Source organism: Cupressus sempervirens, chromosome 5 (genome assembly GCF_028749045.1).
Source record: "Cupressus sempervirens isolate cs-2001-9-10 chromosome 5, ASM2874904v1, whole genome shotgun sequence".
NCBI classification, from domain to species: domain Eukaryota; kingdom Viridiplantae; phylum Streptophyta; class Pinopsida; order Cupressales; family Cupressaceae; genus Cupressus; species Cupressus sempervirens.
The window spans coordinates 427,165,267-427,189,560 of NC_143122.1; the positions used below are offsets into that span (position 1 = coordinate 427,165,267).

Below are 24,294 nucleotides of genomic sequence, written 5' to 3' on the forward strand. Positions count from 1 at the left end.
TTATATATACCTTTCTGATTATCAAGTCGGCCTTAAATACAAGTTAAAATTATTAATAATTATACCGTGAGTTGGCTACATTCATCACATAAATCAATTTTAGCCTTAATTCCATACTTTTCAAAAATCCTTCGCTAACCAACACGGCTCGGTAAACACTATACCATAATGATCTTTAGTGTTAACCAAGTGAGGCTTGGTAAGCACTGCGAATTGTGGAAAAATCCTCTGGACACCGAGTGAACTCGGTAAACACTGACTTTCCTTCGCTTACCTTCCCAGCTTGGTAAACACTAACTTTTCTTTGCTTACCTTCCCAGCTCGGTAAACACTAACTTTTCTTCGCTTACCTTCCCAGCTCAGTAAACACTAACTTTTCTTCGCTTACCTTCCCAGCTCGGTAAACACTAACTTTTTTTCACTTACCTTCCCAGCTCGGTAAATACTCTGTCACAGTTTCCTTCGATCACCGAGTGAGCTCGGTAAGTACTGAACTTCCTTCGTTAACCAAGTTAGTTCGGTAAAAGCTATCTTTACAGTGTAATATACAGCAACGCTCGGTAGGCTCTGTAAACTACTATGCTTACCTTCTGAGCTCGGTAGACTCTGTCTGATGACTGATATGACATTTGTGTAACATCAAAGACAACACTCAATTAACCAATTGTATCCAACAATCTCCCTCTTTGGCATTGATGGCAACACAACATGTCATAGCAAAATGAAATTTGAAAACAAGTCTTTCTCTTGTTGTGCAGCACAATATGTCAACATAATACTTCTCCCTCTTAGATAGAAACTTCTGCCTCTTTTAGTAATCTCCCTTTACAAATGCTTACAAATTTCAGAATAGATATTACAGTTTTACTCTCCCTCTTTGACAACACATGCCAAAGACAATACAACACAGCAAAAGCTCTTCTCGTATGCCAAAAGTACTCTCAACTGGATTACAATGTACCTTATGTATAGATTCATATGCAATGACTTCAATACTCTGCTGCATCAGCTTGATAGATTTTCAACTTGTCATAGGTTGATGCATCAGTTAAAATTTTATTTTAGTGAACTTCAGATAGGGGAGTGACCCCTAACTTACCTCTGAGATACAAGAATGTATCCTTAGGTAATGGCTTTGTGAATATGTCAGCAATTTGTTCTTTTGTATGCACATATTCCAGTCTGATTTCCTTGTCTTGCACCAATTCTCTGACAAAATTATATTTTATTGCTATGTGCTTGATTTTGGAATGCATCACTGGATTCTTAGATATATTGATTGCACTAGTATTGTCACAGAACATAACAACTAGTTCTTTGATTTCCATCTTCATTCTTTGTAATAACTGCTTAAACCAAACAATGTTGGAACACTTTACTGCGCAGCAACATATTCTGCCTCTGCTGTAGATTGGGATGTACAATTCTGCTTTTTGCTTGTCCAAGAAACCAATCTCTTTCCAAGAAAGAATGCTCCTCCACTTGTGCTTTTTTTGTCATCAAGATTCCCTGCCCAATCAGCATCAGTAAAAACTTTCAGATCCAAATTACCTCCAAATTTGTACCATAGTCCATAGTCTTCAGTTCCTTTCAAATATCTCATTATTCTTTTAATTGCCATTAGGTGAGTTTCTCTTGGTTTTGCTGAAAATCTTGCAACAATACCAACTGCAAGAGCAATATCTGGCATTGTATGAACTACATACTGCAACTTTCCAATCATAGATCTATACAATGTTTGGTCTACTTCTTTGGATTCATCATCTTTGGTAAGTTTCAATCCAGTACACATAGGAGTTCCAACAGGTTTGCAGTCCTCCATACCAAACTTTTCCAATATCTCCTTGATGTATTTTGATTGAGTAATGAAGATGCCATTCTTATTTTGTTGAATTTGAAGACCAACAAAGAATTTTATTTCACCAAACATAGACATTTCAAATTCTTTGTTCATTTGTTTTGAAAATTCTTTGCAAAGATCATCATTCCCTATGAAAACAGTATCATCTACAAATATTTCTGCCAAGACAATCTTATTATCTGGTCCTTCCTTTATATACAAGCGACTATTATCATTAGTTCTTTTAAAACCAATCTGAATAAGATAGTTATGCAATCTTTCATACCATGCTCTAGGGGCTTGTTTCAGACCATACAGTGCCTTGTGTAATTTGCAGACCATGTTCCTTTTATCTGGATCAACAAAACTTTCAGGTTGTTCAATGTAAACCTCTTCATCTAGTATTCTATTGAAGAATGCTGACTTGACATCCATCTGATAAACTTTGAATCCTTTGTGAGCAGCATATGCAAGTAAGGTTCGGACTCCTTCCAATCTTGCAACAGGAGCAAAAGTTTCCCCACAATCTATGCCTTCTTCTTGAGAGTATCCTTTGCATACCAATCTAGCTTTGTTTCTGGATACCTTACCATCTTCAGTCAACTTGTTTCTGAATACCCATTTGGTTCCTATTATATTCTTATCTTTAGGCCTGGGTACAAGAGTCCATGTCTTGTTCTTCTCTATCTGTTCTATTTCCTCATTCATTGCCTCAATCCAACTATCATTTGCCAATGCGTCTTTAATACTTCTAGGTTCAAAATTAGCAAGTAAACAAGTATTTTTCAACTTGCTTCTTGTCAGGGTTCCTTCATATTTGTCTCCAATGATCTGATCTGGTGTATGATGTCTTCTGACATATTTAGCTAATACAGGTTCTTTACCTCTTGAATGAGTTTCATTGATATCTGCTTGTGCTTCAATTTCATATTCAGGCTGTTCTGGCTTGGTTGCTTCAGACTCAGTAGACACTTGCTCGGTAGTGTCTGAATGTTGCTGTGGCTTGGTTTGAACTATTTGCAACTCAGTTACTGAAGACTCAGGAGTTGAGGATTCTTGAGTGAATGGTATACTTGGTATAGTATCAGGTTCAATGTAAACAAATCTCTTGTAGTCTTCAGGTATCTTTTTGCTTTCTTCTTCTGATTTGTCTGCAAACTCATCAACTTTCACATGTGCACTTTCTATGACTTTGTGAGTGGATAGATTTAAACATCTATATGCTTTGCTTTTGCAAGAATAACCCAAAAATATTCCTTCACCTTTTACATCAAATTTTCCTTTTCTAGATTCTTTCAAAATATAACATTTGCTTCCAAATACTTTCAGATAACTTACATTGGGTTTGTAGCCATACCATAATTCATAGGGAGTCTTGAATGAGTCCTTCTTCAACTGTACTCGATTTAAGGTATGAACTGCAGTGCTGATGGCTTCCTTCCAGTATTTGATAGCAATGTTTTTTTCTATCATCAGGGTTCTTGCACAATCCATAATGGATCTGTTTCTTCTTTCAGCTATTCCATTTTGTTCTGGAGTTCCTGGTGCTGAAACCTGTCTTTTAATACCTCTTTCAATGCAAAAGTTATTGAATTCATGTGAAATGAATTCACCACCTCTGTCTGACCTTAAACATTTCAGCCTTTTCCCTGTTTCTTTTTCAACTCTTGCCAAATACCATTTGAATTTCTCAAATGCTTCTGATTTATTCCTTACATACATGATAGTCATCATTCTTGAATAGTCATCAACAAAAAGAATGAAAAAATTTTCTCCAGTATAGCTTTCTATTCCAATGAGTCCACATAAATCAGTATGCACAATTTCTAATATATCTTCAGACTGGTAGTTTTTACCTTTAAAACTAGTTTTTCCCATTTTACCAATCTGACAATTTTTGCATAGACCAACCTCAGGTTTCTTAATGTTAGGAATGCCTCTTACTTTCTTGAATTTTCTTATTTTTACCAAATTATCAAAATTGACATGACACAACCTTTTATGCCATAAACAACTCTCTTCAATTTGAGCAATAAAACATGAGCATTCACCAAGTTCTAGATAGAACAAGTTACCTTTAGTTTGGGTGCCAGATCCTATCAGTTTTCCTTGCTCATTCAACAGTCTCGCATTTCCATGCATGAATTCTACCTTGAATCCAGTATTTAGTAACTGTGCAACACTTAGCAAATTATGTTTGAGACCTTCAACCCAGTAGGCATTATTACATATAAGTTCTTTGGATAGACAGATCCGTCCTCTTCCTTTTATGAAACGAGGTTCATTATTACCAAACCTCACACTGCCACCATCATAGTCTTCAAACTGATCAAACTTAGTTTTATCACCAGTCATATGATGTGAGCAACCGCTGTCTATAATCCATGTATCATTTTTACTTACATGAGAGATAACAGCCATTTTATCTTCGTCATCACTATCAGAGTCATCTTTAACAGCAATATAAACAATTTCATCCTCACTATTATTAGAATCCTTAGAATTTTCAGCCATGAAACATGATTTCTTACCTTTGTTCTTGGATGATTTAAAGTCTTTCTTGCCATTCCATTTGTGATCTTTCTTTTCATCATTGTTTTGCTTGTTTGGGCATCTTGCTGCAATATGACCAATTTCATCACAAGAAAAACAAATTAGAGGAACTTTACCTTTGTATTTTCCTCTGCCTCTAGAATATTTCTTGGCTAGTAGAGCTTCAATCACTTCGAGATCACTGTCTGAACTTTGGCTTGATTCATTTTCACTTTCTGAGTATAATTCTATCTTCTTTTTGCTTTTCTCTTTGAGTGAGAGCTTGGCTTGAAATGCTGATTCAATGTTTTTGGAGGCTGGAACATAGTTGTCAAAGTTATCTAGTTCAAATGCAGTTAGTCTTCCGACTATGGCCTCAAGATTTATCTTATGATTTGCTTCACACCTTCTTTCCTGTATTGCAGAGACCCTGATTGCATAAACGGGAAGCAAGGTTTTAAGAACTTTGCTTACAACTGTTTCTCCTTTGATGTCACCTCCAGCTGCCCTGATTGCACTTACACATGCTTTAACTCTTTCAACATACTTTGCAATGTTTTCATCCTCTCTCATCCTCATTTGATCAAATTGTCCTCTTAGACTTTCTGCTTTTGCTCTTCTCACATTATCATCCCCTCCATAGATCTCCTTTAGCTTGTTCCACATGTCAAAGGCAGTTTTGCAGTCCTTAATGTCATCAAATTCTTCATAGCTGAGAGCAGATGCTATGTCTATCATCATATTGTTGTGAGTCTTCTTTTCAGCAATATCATTAACTGACAATGTGCCAGAAGGTTCTTCATATTTTTCTTCAAGGTATTTCAGTCTAGTATCACCAACAGTAGCTAGATGAAGTTTCATCAATTCTTGCCATGCTGAGAAGTTATCTCTGTTAAGTTTTGGAATTTATCTTTTGTAAGACATCTTGATCTTTGGCTTAGAACCTTGAAATCCTTTCCTGCAAGCACCAAAAAGCTCTGATACCAATTGTTGGAAATGAGAATGGAGTAACTGAGAGGGGGAGGGGGTGAATCAGTTACCACAAAAACATTTCACAGTCCCTTAGATGTCTAAAATCTTGATCTTAGTTACCGATTACTGAAACTTGATAATGCAGCAAATACTAATAATTATTAAGAACTGATAACCAAAACAATTCAGCAATCATGAACACTAGAGACACCAGATTTAACGTGGAAACCCAATATGGGAAAAACCACCAATGTAACTAGTTACTGTTTTTCACTCTTCTGAAGTGAGCCCTGTTAGGAGCCAACCCTGTTAAAGGTTACAAAACACACTGTTAGGTGTGACCCAGTTAGAGGATTTAATCACCCTGTTAGGAGTGGCCTTGCTAGAGGTCTTTAGAACAATTCAACTGAACTGTTACCTTGTTAGAGGATTTACAATAAGGCTGTTAAACCCACTCTGTTAAGAGATTTGAAATCACGGCTACAATTGTTAGAAAGTAACAATGAATGCTCTGAATATAATGCAACTTATCTTTGCTGATACAGATCTCTGTTCTGCTTCACTAGATCCTCTCTAATCACATAAAAGCTTTGTAGCTCCACAAGGATATTTGATTCTTCAAAAAATTCGCTTGCACCTTCACAATTCGCACATACATCTTTATCCACACATATACACTTGAATTCGCAACTTGATCCTTCATATATACCTTTCTGATTATCAAGTCGGCCTTAAATACAAGTTAAAATTATTAATAATTATACTGTGAGTCGGCTACATTCATCACATAAATCAATTTTAGCCTTAATTCCATACTTTTCAAAAATCCTTCGCTAACCAACACGGCTCGGTAAACACTGTACCATAATGATCTTTAGTGTTAACCAAGTAAGGCTTGGTAAGCACTGCGAATTGTGCAAAAATCCTTTGGACACCGAGTGAACTCGGTAAACACTGACTTTCCTTCGCTTACCTTCCCAGCTTGGTAAACACTAACTTTTCTTCGCTTACCTTCCCAGCTCGGTAAACACTAACTTTTCTTCGCTTACCTTCCCAGCTCAGTAAACACTAACTTTTCTTCGCTTACCTTCCCAGCTCGGTAAATACTCTGTCACAGTTTCCTTCGATCACCGAGTGAGCTCGGTAAGTACTGAACTTCCTTTGTTAACCAAGTTAGTTCGGTAAAAGCTATCTTTACAGTGTAATATACAGCAACGCTCGGTAGACTCTGTAAACTACTATGCTTACCTTCTGAGCTCGGTAGACTCTGTCTGATGACTGATATGACATTTGTGTAACATTAAAGACAACACTCAATTAACCAATTGTATCCAACACAATTGTCCTTGCACACATTGTAGCAATAGCTCTAGGAGCCTCAAATTGTTGAAGCTCAATGCTGCTATCCACCAAGGGCACTAACACATCCACATGTCCTTGTGAAATAAGTCTATCATCAACACTGTGGATAGGATTAGTAGGTATCGTCCTAAATATAGATACATTTGCATCATGGACACATGTCGAGGAAAACTCAAGCCTCCTTTCCGCCGACCTTCTAAAGGTAGAAACCATATACCTCATTGTCCTCTCAACTATCTCTGGATTTGACAAGCTCTCTGCCATCCTTTGCTGATGAAGCTTAAGTTTCTCTATAATCTCGCTCAAGGAATTTAATTTCCTGCTATCTTCCTCACTACTCCATTAGCTCCTGGAACTACTAAGCCTCCTATATCGGTCCATGGCTGGAAAAAACTAAAGTGCTGGTCACTCCGCATGCATTAACAAATTTGAAAATAAAATAAATTTCCTACCCCACATGATGGAAGGAAACCACTCTGATACCATTGTAATAACCCTCAACAAGTGATAGCTTGATTAAACATCAAATTTTCTTCAGAAGATTAATGGGTTGACATTCGTCAAACACTTTGCATGAAATCTCTATCTCCTCTTTTATCTTCAGATTACTTCCGCTTGCTTGTAATGGTTCAAATTTAATTTAAACACATGAAAATGGTTATTAGATGTCCAAACAAAGAAGTTGAAGTAAAAATGCAATCTTTTTTTACCATTCAAATACATTCATATGATTTCAGCCTATGAAATGTGCATCTACAGACAATAGACATTTATACAAACACTTGGCATGCAATCTAATGACTCAAACACATAACTACAACTCTCATAAAATTTGCAATTAAATGAAGAACCTATAGGTGACTGTTGTAGATATCAAATTTCAGCAGATTTGTATGAGGAACAATGTACAACAGTATGCTCCCTCCAACTTAAAGCAGATCGTAGTTAGCATGTAATAGATGCTGCCCCAATAAAGAAAACATCAAACTCCAAAGGAAAACGCAGGTCTGCAACTTATGATTTCTATCTCCAAACCCTTTCGAATCAGACCAATTCACTCAAAAACATAAGCTTCTCTTGCACAATTAATACAGTTGAGAAGACAAATCAAATTGCTATACTTCAATAGCAATTTCCACTACCAATTTTAGACAATCTTCCACTATACTTCAAAAGTGGACAACAAATCCTCAAAACAAGCCCTTGTACTTCAGCAAGGGCACAAACTTCAAAACCTCAGAAAGACAAAATGACAACAAAAACAAATAAATATTCAAGCGTGCTTTTCCCAATGAAATGAGCTCATATTTATAATGCCTTTGTTGACAAAAGTTTCCAAAGATCTCAACTTCTGAAATTGTGAAAGCTTCCAAAAGAACTCAACTTCTAAAATTGTGAAAGTTTCCCAAAAGAACTCAACTCTTGAAACTTTCCAACTTAACTCTTTTGACAACATTTAATACTTGGCTTACGCATAATAAATTAATAAAATAAATGGCTCCTTCCAATGATGACTCAACCTTCAACTTAAGTGATATTATAAAGTTAAATTATAACTTTATAATAAGTCATTTAATGATCTAATAATAATTTGGCTACTAAAAATATTATAACTCCCAAAATACTCATCATTTAAATATGTCGTCTAAAATAGGAGTTACACTTATTATTTTTCCATGTGACCAAATGCACTTTCCAAAAATACAAAAGGTTCATCTCAATCAACACCCAACTTACCACAAATAGTAAGTACACAAAACTAAGCCCAAATGAAGTCCAATCTAAGCCAAATGAAGACCAACCTATAACTTACTGAATTGTGAAGAAGATAACACCCTTCCAAGCAAAGCCACTATCACAAAACACCATCTATCGACAATAATTAGTCTATGAGGATCACAATAATAGGCTAAACTCTCAAACTCTAATACTGGCAAAAATGGGGACATTACAAAATAGGTCAACTTTTGTTGGGTTTCTCCCATCTTTCTCTCTCGGCCCTTCACCTGTTGGTAAAGAAGGGTCCTTGTTGTAATTTTCATCTTTGGGAAATGCAAGAAAAATCTACCAGTTTGTTTATGCACTCTAAGACTTTGTGCTTAGATGTAGATTAAATTGCTTTTAATAAAAGAGGCAACTTGCTCTCAAACTTTATGTTGATTCAATGTGTTATGCGATGACCTTTTTTTGAATATTGATTGTGGGTTTAATGATTATCTCAAGAGGCATTTGAATTCAATCTTACAAACTTTGAGTTGCATATTGCGTTCAGAGTTACAATTCAATTTGAGTTTTGGAGACTTCATAATACATAAGGAAAAATTGATATAGGTGATAGTGGCTTTAAATACTTAAGGCTGAAAGACTCTATGCTTCAGTATTAAGTTCTTTCATAAACATTAGAGAATACTTAGTAAGGACTTTGTGCTTTACCATTTGTTTAGCTTATTAAATCTTCATTGGGGATAAGTGCAAAGACTTTGGATTTTTGCACTTGTTCCACCCAAGTAAAGTAGATTGCTGTCTTTTATGTTGTTCTTATGTCAACTCATGAGCCATTAATATTATCATAGCAATAGGTGCTTTTTTGTTAAGTTTTAGTGTTGTCCATAAGTTGTTTGCAAAATCATTCCTGAAAAAAGAGGAATACATTAAGACAATCGCCCAATTTTGTAAATTCAGTTAAGTTTCTATTGGAGTCACCTAGAGTAAGAAGCGAGCCTCCTCTATTCCTAAGAGAAGAGAGAAATCTCATATAATTTTGCCTAAAGTTACAGTGTTGCAAGTTGTGGTCATAGTTATTTACAAAACTTTTAGGCAACAAACTTAGCAAATATGCGACAAGAACTTGGCAGCTTACAAAGAACTAAAAATTAAATTATCTTAATGAAACCTTTTCTTATAAATTTCAATAACAAAATGTATTTAATTTCAAATTGACATCTCAAAAGAGAAAATACACAGTTTATAGAAAAAACATGTGAAAAAATGCATCTTAACCAGCATTTTACTGCATCACCATGTTTACCCACATATTTTTGCATCTATAAAATGCGAGTTAAACTTGTGAAAACTCACCCAACAAGACATATAGCAAGCAATTGGAAACTTGGATAACACCCAGAGACTTTGCAAACTATGTCATCATTTGTGCAATAGGGCAATGTCCTCACATCACTAAGATGGATAAATTAACACCAACACATATGGACATCTGATTTCTAACATACTGTCATCAATATATGAGTCATAGTAACATCATCACTTTGCGACTCCCAACACAGATAAACATTAGGAGGCCAAGTTGCAAGGCTTCTTGAGTCATATCTGGGTTGTAATTGTCTGAATATAATTTGTAATCTCTGATTTTCTAGTCTATCATTGTATACTTTTTTCTCTTTTATTTCTGTAAATCAGATATCTGCTTGGTTCATCTCATAAACAACATTTTTCTAAAACTTTTGAGTAGATGTCAGGCATATCTAAGCATGTAATTTTTTAAAGATATCTTTTAAATGACATTTTTCTATAACATATCAATTATATGTCAAGCATGTCTCTGCCACGTCATGAGCAATAATACCCCTTTGGTAGATCTTAGACATATTTAGGGCGTACTAGAAGTGCTTGGTGATCTGAAATATAGATCAAAGTTGTTGGGTAAAGAAGTCAAGAGTAGCCACTTCCAGTCATGGATGGTGCCTTAGGCCTTAAAATTAAGTGTTAATTGATGACTAGAGTGGGACCATGCAGAAGAGATGTAAATCTGTAACCATGGAAGAGGAATGCCTAGGACGATATGCAGCATCTTTGCTATGCCTTAGAAATGGAGTGTAAGTGTCTGAAGGCAGTAGACAAATAAGTTTAATATTTCCATTGAATTCTGCAAACAAGTAAACACAAAGACCATGGTAATTGTAAGATCACCTACTAGAAAATGCAATGAAATTGTCCTAACGAAAACATTTTTTGATTCTCTGCCTAGAAAAAGCAATGAATTTGTCACCATGAAGACAAGACTTGGAATATGACCATTTTGACACATTTAGAGCACAAGGAAAAGCTTTTATTCATTATATGCAATATTTTGAGGATTGCCTCGCATTAGAAATTTTCTTTTGGTCACTGTATGTCTGTTATAAGTAGAAAATAACAGTTTCTATGGATCAGGACTCGGTAAGCTGGAGATGCAAATGTTTGATGACTGGATACATTGATGTCCATGTATCCATCCTACTGATGTGTTAGGACACTGCCCTGTTACAAGAAGGATGCCATAGTTTGCAAACTCTCTAAGTTTCCAACTACATTCTATTTGTCTTGTTGGGTGAGTTTTCACGAGTATAGCTCCCACATTTATATAGATGCAAAAACAAAAGGTAAAAATGTTGATGAGGTAAAATGCTGGTTAAGATGCATTTGTTAAGGTAGGTAGGCTTCAAAAAATAAGAATGGAATTAGACATATATAAATTGTTTATTCATTACTTAAGTAGTTTAAAATTTTAAATTGATCTTTCTAATCTTACATAGCCATCTTTTTCTCAGTTGTCCCAACTTTTCTCTTACCCTAATATCATATTTATATTATATACATTATCAGAGAGAGATGCAACTTGCAAGTCATTATACCAAAGGAAACATTACCTAGATCGTCTTCCTTGAGGAAGGGAAGAGCATTTGGTTCCTTCCCTTGCTAGAAAAGAAGGTAAGCACGCATCTTTTAAAAGATGCCAGAAGGCTGTTGTGCTTGATCCTGACAAAATGGCCTGCATAGAGAAATTCAACAAAATCAAACTAAATTTAATTACACTGTAACACAGTGTTTAGATTGAAAGCAATCATAATAAAAGTAATAATTTCATCCTAGCATGTTCAAGAGGAAGAATATTCTATCCTGCCACTATTAACTATTGTAGGACACAGTTAAATAAGGAGGATCTAAAATTTCATTTAAATTTAGGTTTTAGATGGGATATACAAATGAAATTTTAAAATCAATTGATTTAAAGAATAAATGTTTTTAGTTCTATTTTAAAATAAGTTGTTTTTAGTTCTATTTTGAAAAAGGTATAATATCATAATGAAATGGTAAAAGAGTAGGTTGCAGAGAAGACATAAATAAATTTAACCAATTACCATTGATCATCAAATATAAAATTATTACATTAAAATGGAAGAATGCAAACTGTAATTATTAATATTGTACTGGACTGTCCCAATTACAAAAAATATATTAGTTTCATTAGTAATATTTCTTGCACTCTAGCATTCCTACTTACTATTCTGTTTGTTATTGATGTTGGGAATAAAATCCTAATTGCTATTCCAACTTCTTGTCCGAGGTAACAATACGAAACTCTTTCAATTAAGTTTCACATATCTCTGAAGTAATTCACTATTTAATTGGCCAACATTGATCAGCCAATCATTCCCAATTTGCGTAGTGAATCGTTTTACTAAAGGCTTTTGTCAAGTCCTTTTCGTTTTTCATTTTATTAGCCTATTCTTGATTTTTGAAGCCTTCAAAGTCCTTGTTTTCTTTTTCAAGTGTTTGTTTAGTTTGCTTTAAACCTTTTCTTTCATTCAATATCTTACTTTTGGTTTTCCCTTCGATTCAGTATATATTAAAGTTTAATTGGACTTATTAGTCAAAAGATATGACTATTTAAGTGCCTAGAAAGTGGACTCTCCAAGTGCAATCGCATATTTAAAATATGGATGTTATATTCTAATGTTGAGTTTCACTATTTGAAAAATATAACTTCAAGTGACTTTATGTTATGTTTTTAAGTTATTTTATCACTTAAGCGATTTAAGTAACTAAAGTGCACTTTATGTTATATTTTCATGTTGCGTTGTTTTTTAATTTTTCACTAAGTGGCTATAGTGCACTATATAGTCTAATTTAATGTTGAGATTTACTTTAATCTTTTATTTAAAACATCTAAGTAAAATGTTGCTTTTAAATAAATATTTACCCAATATGTAAACTATATAGTGAAAATATTCTATTTTGACCCATTTAAAGTGATTTTTATTCAATAACAATTAGACATGTGCTAAATAGGAAGTTTAAGTTATTCAACTCAACATGTCCTCTTTGAAATATGCTTCATGCAATTGCATCTATAGAGTGCGACTTTGCCTTGCAAATCCAAATGCATGTAAAGTCAAAGCATATTTTCAACACATGCAAATGCTCTTGGAGAGTGCAATTTTGCTCTTGGAGACATATGTTTACTTAGACAAATATGAAAAGGCAAAAAATAGAACATGTGTTTGCATGTCTAGAGTCCGATTTGCATGCAAAGACACATTTCCAGCCTATGCCTCACATGCAAATGGCCTCCTAGAGTGCGATTTGCACTAAAACATGTCATTCCAAGTCATTTTAAATATGCAATGCCCTCCCAAGGGTCCAGTTTGCGTGAAAAGCGCCTTCTACATGTAGGTGTTACATGTAATGATTCCTCTAGAGTGCGATTTTCCTCTTCCCAGCCAAACATCACATGTCTTTGCATGTTGAGGATGCGTTTTTGCTCTCCAAGCAAAAATGTTGCAGTTTGATGAAGAAATAAAACATGTAAATTGTAAATACATCCATAGAGTGTGAATTGGCATTTAGATGCATGCAAACACCATTCAAAGCATGCTTTCCTCATTACATTCCCAAATGTCACATGTAAAGGCAGAAAAAGGGCACATTTTTCTCCAAAAAGGCCCAAAGACATTCATTTTTTGCCCATGCGTTTGCATTTGAAGGTAACGCTTTGGCATTTGAATGCATGTAAATGCATTGAGAGACCACATTTTTGACCATTTCAAATAAAAATGAATCATGCATTTGCATTGCCAGGGCAAATTTTTCTCCAAAAATGCCCAAAAACATGCATTTCCCAAAAACGTTTAGCATGTAATGGAGTTTTGAGATCACATTTTGGCATCTAAAGGAAAAAACGCCTCATGTATTTATTATTTAACCTTGGAGATCATGATTTGCAAGTTTGAATTTGTGAAAAGATCTTAGTTGTTGCATGCGTTTGCACTTAGAGAATCCGATTTTAGAGAAGACTTGTTATCCAAACTTCTCTTTCCTCCATTTTTGGCTCATTGAGCTCCAAGTAGAAGGATTCAACTTTCTTTCTATTTCTTAATTGTTTGGCTACAAAATTGCATTCTTTGGCTATTTTTGTCCATTTAATCAAATGCAGTCTATGTCTTTTGCATTTTGTTCTTAAAAAAGTTTGAAATCCTCTCATTTGCAAATGCAAAAACTCTCCCAAACTCCAAAAACAAAAAGTGCATGTAAAGGGATATCATGAAGATGTCATGTCTGAGTCAATAGAAAGAGGCATGATTTTGTTTTGTTCTTAGTTTTTCTTGTTTGTTTGTTGCTTGTTTTGATTTCTTTTTTGGAAGAAAATTGACGATTCCCACCCAAGAATAGAAGTGCATATAAATGCCTTCGCCTTCCATGCTAGTCCATACTACATCCATCCTCCAACACATCCAATTACATCCGCTGAACCCGGTTACATGTTTATCACAAGTAAAGATGAATCATTTTTACCACATTTAATTACCTCTAGAGAACCCGATTGTGGTAAAAGGTCACAGCTTTAATGACATAGTGCAAGGCGAAGTGAACTCCCAATAGAGGTGACCAACCCCCAACAAACAATGACACAACGGAAACAAAACAAAAGATGCAAGATCCGATAGAAAATCCATCTCTTTATTCATCCAATAACTGAATACATGCAATGTGCCAGGCTATAAGGCCTTCTTGGTTGTGGCCAATACAAAGCAATTACAGTAACAGTTTTGCAAGATCTCACAAGATCCAAACAACTCCTAGCTATTCCAAGTCTGTAACAACACAACAATCTAGAAGAAACTCCAAGCAAGATCTAAACTTGTGCTCACAAGCCACCAAGCAATCTTCTTGTTTCCTAAGCCCACACTCAACTACTAACTCTACTCTTAATTCACAACTCTAGATTCCTAACTTGAATCCACTTTCCCTAGAGCACTACCCAAACCCCTCTTTTACACTTGTACAACCACAAGTCGGCCTATTGCAAGTAGAATTATCTAGGAACCATATAAACACAATATGCGTTAGTCAACTTACAACAATCATTAAATGCACATAGGAGAATGAACCAAGATGCTAAATAGGTCCTCACACATCCAACGATTGATCCATGTCACGATCACACATTATGCATATTAGATGCACCATTCGGCCAATCAAATCTCCAATAACACCCAATTAGCGAACCAAACCACCAAGCATCAGCAACAACCACCGAGCATGCCAAGTACACACTAAGCATACCGAGAATGTGTATCATGTTTCTGTTTGGGTCCTTCAGCAGTTGAATTCTATTGATCCATGATAGTATTTTGTACCATCAAAGTCTAATTAATCGTCCCATTTGTGCAAGTTGTTTGATTATGCACTTCATTACAGGGATAACACCACTTCTTTCTTTCGGAATCACCTCATCAGATAAAGCTTGCCTTAGAATATCAGTTTGCACTGGAATTGCCAACATATCCCACATTGACATGGTCACATTCATCCTCTTCATATTGTCTTTTATACTAACTAGAACAATAGGATGTAATCTTTGATGTGTACGAACTGCAGCATAGTCTACTTACTTTGGAATGCTATCTTTAATTGTAGGCATAGGGGTACTAGTTGTAGCCTCTATATTAGGTATTGACTCATTAGTAGCTGGTCCTTTGCCTTTATTTGTCATTTGTTCCATTTCAAGAGCTCCCTTCTTTGCTCTAATGTTGGCTGATACTGGTGAGTCATTATTTACTGCGCAAAACTCCTCTCTTCGGTAGTTAAGGAACGCAATCTCAGGAGCATGTGTATCATGTTTCTGTTTAGGTCCATCAACAATTGAATTCTATTGATCCATGATAGTATTTTGTACCATCAAAGTTTAATTAATCATCCCATTTGTGCAAGTTGTTTGATTATGCACTTCATTACAGGGATAACACCACTCAAAATCTAAAACCAAGTTATTTTGCACAGGTACAATGTCTTTGACAGGATTAGTAGCATTAAGAGGCACTGGGTTATAAGGTCGAAAAGGTCTTTGATTGATATTTGACCTATAACCGGCTATATTGGCTTGATATGGCTGCTTATTTGCTTGAATTTGGCCTTGGTTTCGCTATTGGTAAGGCTGATTCATAGCTTGATTCTGTTGTTGATAAGGTTGTCTAGCTTGAAATTGTTGTCTTTTCAAATTTACCAGCTCATTGCTAAAGGTTTGCATCATGTTCTCCTGTAGCTCCTATGAAGGACCTGTTACAACTATTTCTTGGCTAGGAACAAGTAAAGCATTAAAAGGCAATATTGCTAATGGCATATTTGGCTGAATATTCGGAAAGATAGGCCTTGGAGGCCTAAGTGCTATCTTGCCTACTTGAATAAGACTATTCTCAACTCTAATAGCAATATCATATGTTGAGGCAATGAGACACCTCCCATTAATTGAATCATCATAGAAATATCACTATTTAAGCTTCACAAAAAGTATAGAAATGCATGGTTTGTTGAAGGTCTTACCGAGACAGGTATTCTGGTCCAAGTCCTTTGGAACCTATTGTTGAAGTCAATCATCTGCTCTTGGGGAGCACGCTTTATAGTTGTGTGCTACTCTACAAGAGACAAATGGTCTGATTTACCTTCGAAATGCCTTGTTAGTGCATCTCCTAGGACATCCCACGAATCGATAGAACCAACAACTAAACTTCTGAACCATTGGAGAGCTTTTCCCTTTAATGAAGTTGCAAGTAGTTTAACAACAACATCCTCTTCTGTGATGTGATGAACCTTACACAATGTTCAACATCTTTGATATGCTCAAATGTTGTGGTTTGAGCTTCTCTAGTGAAATCTGGTAAACTCTTCAAGGAAGCCAAGGGTATATCATGATGCTACGCAAACTTCAAGGGGCTTTCTTAAAAGAAAGGCACAAACACAAACCTTCTCGCATTTATGGTAAATGTGCTTCTTGTTGCTGTATAGGAACTTTGACCGGGGCTATTTGAATTGAAAAACTACTAGTATTTTTTGTTGTAGCACTTGTACTAGTTGCTATTACGATTGAAACAGTAGATATATCAGGTTCAAAAGGATCAATCCTTAAAGTTGAACTTGTTGAATGCCTGATAATTTTTTCACTTGACTGACTTCTTCTATAAACACGAATATCAATTGCTGAAAGTTGTGTTCTTTTGACTGGTTTTGTCCTAGAAAGAGTCCTTCCATGCCTTTTTGGAGTTTCTAACTGTAAGTATTTGAAAGTGGTGGAACTCCTGATGTGATCCCACACTCTCTCTGGCAACTGCTGATGTTTTACTACCTTTTATGTTTTTCCCTTCCCTCCAGCATCATGCGTTACTCATTCTGAACTGTTTCACTCTGTTGTCATTTTTTTCTTTTAATTTTTTATTAAACCTCTTGTCACCCTTCTTCTGCATCTACCGGTGTACTACAATCTTCCCATGGGTCACCTTCTGCGGCAAAAGGAGCTTCTGAACTCTTTCACCCGTGTGTCACCTTCTGCGGCATAGGTGTGGGATCGAAAGAAAATCACGAAAATGGTGTTTTGTGTGGCTTTGAAAGTGCTAATTTGGTCTGGCACCTAGGGCACTACCCCAGGACCACGCGGGGCCATTGCCTCGTGGACCCCTAATCGTTGCGGATATCAGTCGTGGGAAGTGTGACCAGTTGATGAGACCTGGAGCTGCTACAGGCATGGAGTGTCTGTGTACCAGAGGCACTTGGAGTAGGTGTTGGATGTGAGGCTGTCTTGGTGGATGCATAAAGAGCTCGGGAGGAGTTGAAGGCACTATAGCGACACTTGGCTCAGTGTACCCAAAGTTGGCAGCACAGGTGGCTATCAAGGTCAGCTTGATTAAGGAGACAATATTGTCTTAGCAGATGCTACAAATGCAGCATGGGTTGGAGACCAGTTTGGTGTAGGCTTGGGACGAAATAGATCTATCTTGTTAGTCAGTTAATGTATTCTGTTTTGTTAATTTGTCTCAGATATTTTGTAATTGTCGTCCGGAGACGACTTTTTCTTTTGGGGGGGATGATGTCGTCGATAAACATTGTGTAGCCGACGGGGTGGTGTCGTCGGTAGATTTTGTACTTTGTAGCCGACGTCGTCGGTAAATAGTTTGTAGCGGACATATTATGTAGCCGACGAACTCCTTCGAGAAGGTTTGGCGGAAAGTATTTATACCCTGTCTGGGTACTTTGTAAATCATCTTACCACCAGCAATGTAATATCTTTGGCATATGCGAATAATAAAAGGAGTTATGCTGTTCGTGTTCATTATCTGTGTGCATTTCTTAATTAACTTATGCGGTAAACATCATAAACTTTGGAGAAAAACATTGGTCTCTTGATAACAAAGTCACCAAATGCACAAAAGTACGTCCTCGGCTATTGGACACTTTGTTGTTTGTGTATCAGAACAGCAAATCCTTAGAAAAACTGGCAGGATGTCCCACCGAGCATGCCAAAGTTGTTAACTCCAGAAATTGCATCCTATCTCAAGCACCTAAACACTAGAGATTTTTGGAGAACATAGGATCAATCAAAGGTGTGGGTGACCTATAACAAGACTAAACCTCCGGGTTCTTGGCTGGTTCCTATTAGTTTTAAAGGGTGGATCACTTTAAAAAACCGAAATATCAACGAAACTTGTGAAGAAAAGGGGTAAGAATGACTGATAATTAAGAAATGCAAAGACAAAAGGTGATATACTAGAAGGATTTTTTAGGTGAAAACAATATTTCCTTAAACACAAGTTGAACTCTTAGCAATTGATTGACTGATGCAACTCTGACACATTGATCTACACATAAGTATTTCAAAAGAAGACCCAATATTTGAAGATATTAAAAGGAATTTAATCACATTCAACACTTGCAAATAAAAACTAGTACATCTCCTGACCTATATAAAACAATAATAATCATGAAAGATGCTTAATGAGACAAATTTTAAAGGTTTAAAAAAGAAACACTATAAGGAATATCGATCATCAATCTACATACAAAACATGACCTCAAAAATAGATCCCAAATGCTCAATATATTTCTTCAAGGTTCTGAAAATACATTTCCAATTTGAAACAATACTGAAAAACACAATGATAATAACCAAAGGTCTCTTCCCCAATACTGAATGATCTTCTCAAGTAAAAGTGATAGGGTATAGAAAAATCCTCCTCTATTGAATAAATGCTACCTAAGAAAGTGGAACCATCTTGGGTCGAGCAAAAACAAAACCCCTAAAAAAAGGTGCTCAAAATGCTCCAATCAGTGTGTCATGAATGTTAAATTGACTCTTCATGATATCTCCATGATGACAAGTCAAAATAGACCCCTAGACTTCCTAAAAAGACTCAAACGCAACATTAAAACTTCTACTGAAACTGAAAGTCCAGCTGACACTTGGAAAAAACTAGTTCACACCACATGTTGTAACCTAATCACAACAAAGACGACTCCACTTGAATACACATGGCGACCTCTAAGCTATAATTCCTCCAAGTCTTTTGCCTTTTCAAACCTTCATTAATAATACTTAGTATTAACCTAATGATTTATAATTCATCAATAAAGTTAATACTAATTACATTTGAATTTGAAAGTATTATTAATAATTCTGAAAATACATGGACTACATATAACAAAAAAATGAACTCTTCTTGTGTAGAAATAATCGCACCTATGACATGCAAATTATAAAAATCTAAAACGACCCCATCAATAAAAAATGACACAATTAATAAAAGCACTAAGGAGTCGGCTTTGATAAGGAAGGTGAAAAAACTTGGATGACCACAAGCCACGTGGTTGTACTTCCTTCCATCTAATTCAAAGGATAACCCTAAAACACAAACATTCTTTTTGCTTATTCTTTCATTTCACATCTTCCGAAATTAGTGAGAAGGGTTTCTATAGTTTTGCTTGGTAGCTGCCATATTTGAAAGCATGGATAATGTTTTACTGTTCAGCTGCCATGATTTTTAATGCTTTATCCCCTATCATCACCATGACAAGAGAGTTATGGATAGTTCCTTTGTTGGATGAAGGTAAAAAATTTATGTCCATGGCTCTGCCTGTAGATTTTGATCTTCATTCCTTTTATTTGCTTGATTTCAAATTTCTGGGTTGTAATATTCGTTGCTTGTCTTACTAAAGCTATGATATAAAATTGTGTCTGGAAGACATGCTGAACAGGCATGTTGTGGCCACAAATTAGGAAATAAAATACTATTTAAGCTCCTGTGATTTTTCAGGGCTTATGCTTACTTGTTTGTTGGTACATCAGTAGTTGCACAGTATTTGGGCTGTAGCTTATATTACCGAATTTGTTTTGAAAACCCTTTATTGAAAACAGGTAGATCACTCTTACTGTAGATGAAGATGACTTGCGTTTTTTCCCTTTTATCAAAACGCCTCTGTAGGGTTTCAACTAGTTTGAAACAATAATCTCCTTTTCAGTGGTTTAAAGTGACTAGATTCTTATAGGCTGATGCATGCTGTGACTGTATTTTTAATCCTTTCGGGTTACCAACCTCACTGTTTTGCTTGGTAAAAGTCATATTATGAAGGAAATCTAGAATATTGTTTTTGGGTTGCTTTTGATGCAATGACTAAAGGTGGTTTTTCAGCAGCATCTTGTACATCCATTTGTTGTTTTCTTGATTTCATCGTTTTGCACTTTTAATATCATATCCTTAAGAGTTTTGAATGAATATGCATTTTGCCTGTGCTCTTTACTGGATCTCTGTCATTTTGGCATGAAGACTTTGTAATTATCTTCTGGTATCTCTGCAATTTGTGTGGGGTTTCACCTACGACTTCCTGCAATTTTTCTCTGTGCCATACCTATCCATTGCGGGTAGAGTACAGAGACCTCTCTCCCTATCTGTCTTTCCTAGCTGTAACTATGAATACAAGAGACAACTATCCTCCCCAAGTCCAAACTCTGACTTATTAGAGATTATGCGATAGAGTGGTTAAGTTGGAGGCAAACAACACCATGCTAAGAGAATAGATTGGGACTTTGACAGCGGAACTTTTGAACTTCAAAAAATAGTCAACTGAATTGAACACCAAACATTTCTCGAACACCTTCATATCTAAAACAGTAGGGCTGAAATCTAATCTTGAGGCGGTTATTGAACAACTAGATGGGCTGCATAAAATCAAGGAACAACAAACCAAAATGGCTACAATACACTCTTCTCTGATTGCAGAAACCAAACAGAAAGTGAAAACATGGGCTTCGATTTGCACTAACATAGATACTTCTACACCCTGGTTGAATATAGACAAGATCATTCAAGATAAGATTGACGATGAGCGTGTATGACGTGCACGTGAGCTCAACTTGCATGTTCATGGTCTTACACCCACGTCCGATCCTACTACCACTGGGCATTCCTTTCTATCTGATAAACTTGGTATCTCAGATATTACCTTGGATAGATGTTGGTTTGGTACGGGGGACACCTTTTTCATCATATTCTTCTCTTTTTCAGACAAACTTCATGCCCTTAGAGCAAAGAGAAAGTTGTTTTCTCTTCCCTCAGAAATTTATCTGGATAAAGATCTTACTAAGGTGTAGGTTACAGAACTCAAACATGCTCGAGGAATTGTGGCAGAGGCTAGGCACGTTGGGAAATGGGCTGTTATAAGGAATCTTCAAGCAGTGGTTTGTGCTTCTCCTCCTGCGGGTTGGGTAAAGAGGACAACCTCCAAACTAGCATGACAGTCCCGACAGAAGTCTGAAAGAGGAAGCCCCCTTCTCTTCTTGTCAACTACTGGAACGGTAATGGCTCTTTATAGTCATTACCGGATCTTTTTCAAGATGCGGTGGGATCCTCAAATATTTTGGCCGTTACTGAAACTCACGAGAGCCACATGTGCCCTCTTCCAAGTTATCCTAGTTGTCAGTTTGCAGAGATGAGGTCCGGACTTTTGGTGGGGTCCGTGGGCCCGAAGGTGTTGCTTGCTTGGTTCGAGATGATATTTTCAGTTTCACTTCAATTGTTCACTCTAACGCCTTTGCTAGATTTATGTGGGTCAGGATTGGTCAGTGAAAATACCAACAGAGAGATTTTTATTGTTGTTCGTTATTTTCCTCTGACCTCCTCTTCTTATGCCATTCGTGACCGGGAGAATGGAGATCCTTTTTGTAACCTTCAAGACAACATTTCACAATTTGAGGCTTTGTGTGATATTATTCTTGGAGACTTCAACGCTTGAACCAAGGATCTTCAGACTCCTATGCATGATTGTGGTTCTAATTCGAACTACACTTCTGAGTTAGACCCGACTAGTATGGAACTACAATGCACCTCAGAGGATGCTCTTGGACCGCTCTCAGGCTATGGCCATCACCTTCTCTAGCTCTATGAGTCTTCCTGGTTGTTGATTCTGAATGGTTTATCCTTCCTTATTGGATCGAACCTCTTTACCTACTAGCCGCATTGTGGTCGTGCGAGTGTTGTTGACTATGTCATTTCCTCTCATTCCTTCATTTCTTCCATTCGCAGTTTCACCATTTGGCATCTCCCATTGGCTGGTCATGCTCTTCTTAGCATTTCTATTTGTGTTTCACCCCACCTGTCGCACTCCTTTCAGTCTTCTAATTGCTAGGCTGATACCATCTCCTTTCCTACTCGCTTTCATTACCTTGAAAGTGATGGTGAGCTTTTTACATACCACCTTAGGAGACTTCTGAAACCTGCTAGTTTTGGTGAGTTGCTTGTTGCCTCTGACATGTTTGATTCACTTGCCTCTACCATCTAGGATTCTGCTCTCCTTTCTATTCCTCACTGTTCCCCTCCCTCTCTTAGAGCTAAGAGTCGGAATACTTGTCCTATGAATAAATGGTTTGATACTGATTGAAAAGCTTTCCATCGTTCTATTTGTGTTGCTTTTGAGACTCAGTCCCCGGCCTTCACTCATCTGCGCCTTTCATACCTCTGTTTTCTTTGTCACAAGAAGCGCCCTTTTGCCTCTTTTCAGTGTAGGACCCTTTGCTCCACACTTATTCAGAATCCCCAGATCTTTTGGCATACCCTTTCCCCTCGGCGCTCCCCCTCGTCCTCCATTCTCAACTACCATTCTCTAACCTCCCATATCATTACGCTTTACAACATTCCTGGGTAGCCACCTCTTCACTCCACTCCACCTCCTTACTCTCATTTGTTCACCTACTCCAGTATTATTGAGGCCATCAAATCTTTGAGATGCAGCAGAGCAGCAGATGAAGAGGGTTTCCAGACAGAACTTTTCAAACTTGGTGCTTCGGTTCTTGGATCTTACCTTCCTACACTCTTTAATAGAGTGGTTTGCACTAGGTTTCCGGAGTCCTAGTCTAGACATGTGGTTTACCCTATTCTTAAGTCTTGACTTGCTTTCAATCTAGGTAACTATCAAACTATTATGATCAGACATACTTTTGCCAAACATTAGGCCACTGCTCTGAACACTATGTTATCTAGTGAGCTTGATAGAAGAGGTTGTAGGGCTAAAGGGCAGGCTGGTTTTCAGACAAACTACTAGACTATGGACCATGTTTTCATGCTGTGGACTATCATTGAGGAGGCTAGGCACCGCTTTCAAAAGGTCTATTGTTGCTTTGTGGACTTTCGTAAGGCTTTTGATTATGTTCGTAGGTTGGCCTTATTTTAGAGACTTCAAGAGATTGGGATCTCAATCATGTTGCAGACAACTATTATGAGGCTTTACGAGAGGGTAATCGGTAGGCTCAAGATTCCAGAGGGCTTTTTTGTTCTGATTCAGAGCACCATTGGAGTGACGCAGGTCTGTCCTCTTTGTCCTACTCTATTTGGTTTGTATATTGATGAGTTGGAGGATTTCCTTGTGAACTCATCTCAACCAGGAGATGGGTGCTATTTGCATCAAGTTTTGATCTCAATTCTCCTTTTTGCTGACGATGTAGTTCTCTTGGCCTCTTCTCCTGACAGCTTGCAGAGACTCCATGATGGTCTAGCTTCTTTTTGTGATCGACGATAGCTTGTGGTCAATTTGTCTAAGACTCAGGTTATGGTCTTTAACTGCTTAAAGACCTCTCATCTTCACTTCTTTTAGGGTAAAGAAGTTGAGATTACCCCCTCTTACATGTATCTCGGAAGTGAAGTTCTCAGGGCTGCGCTTTAGCTTGAGACCAGCTATTCAGTTCAAAGTTAATAATGGCATGGGTTCCCTAGCTTTGCTGGAAAGACAGTGTCCAGCCATCACTTAGATATTTCATCCAAGTTGTCCCTTTTGGACTCCTTGGTTCATCCAATAGTTCTCTATGGCTCAGTGGTTTGGGGGCCATCTCTTATTGCTTCTGATTGGATTTCTATTGAGAGGGTTCAGACATTGATATTACAGCATATCATAAGATGTCACATGCTCACCCCTCATAGCATTGTGTTAGCTGAGTTTGGAGTTCATCCTCTCAAACTAGCCGCCATTTTTGACTTGAATTGGTTTCTTCATCGGCT

At 36.8% G+C, this 24,294-nt stretch overlaps 1 protein-coding gene across 5 annotated transcripts in view; it reads right to left on the bottom strand.

Annotated features, from left to right (window-relative positions):
- The window catches only part of LOC149556614 (uncharacterized), a 335,069-nt gene that overhangs the window by 37,810 nt on the left and 272,965 nt on the right, over positions 1-24,294 (bottom strand). For all 5 annotated transcript variants that reach the window (XM_089831014.1, XM_089831013.1, XM_089831015.1 and 2 more), the window contains one exon: positions 11,353-11,474. In XM_089831014.1, coding sequence (XP_089687140.1) covers positions 11,353-11,474 — 122 coding nt within the window. The remainder of the gene's footprint in view (positions 1-11,352; positions 11,475-24,294) is intronic.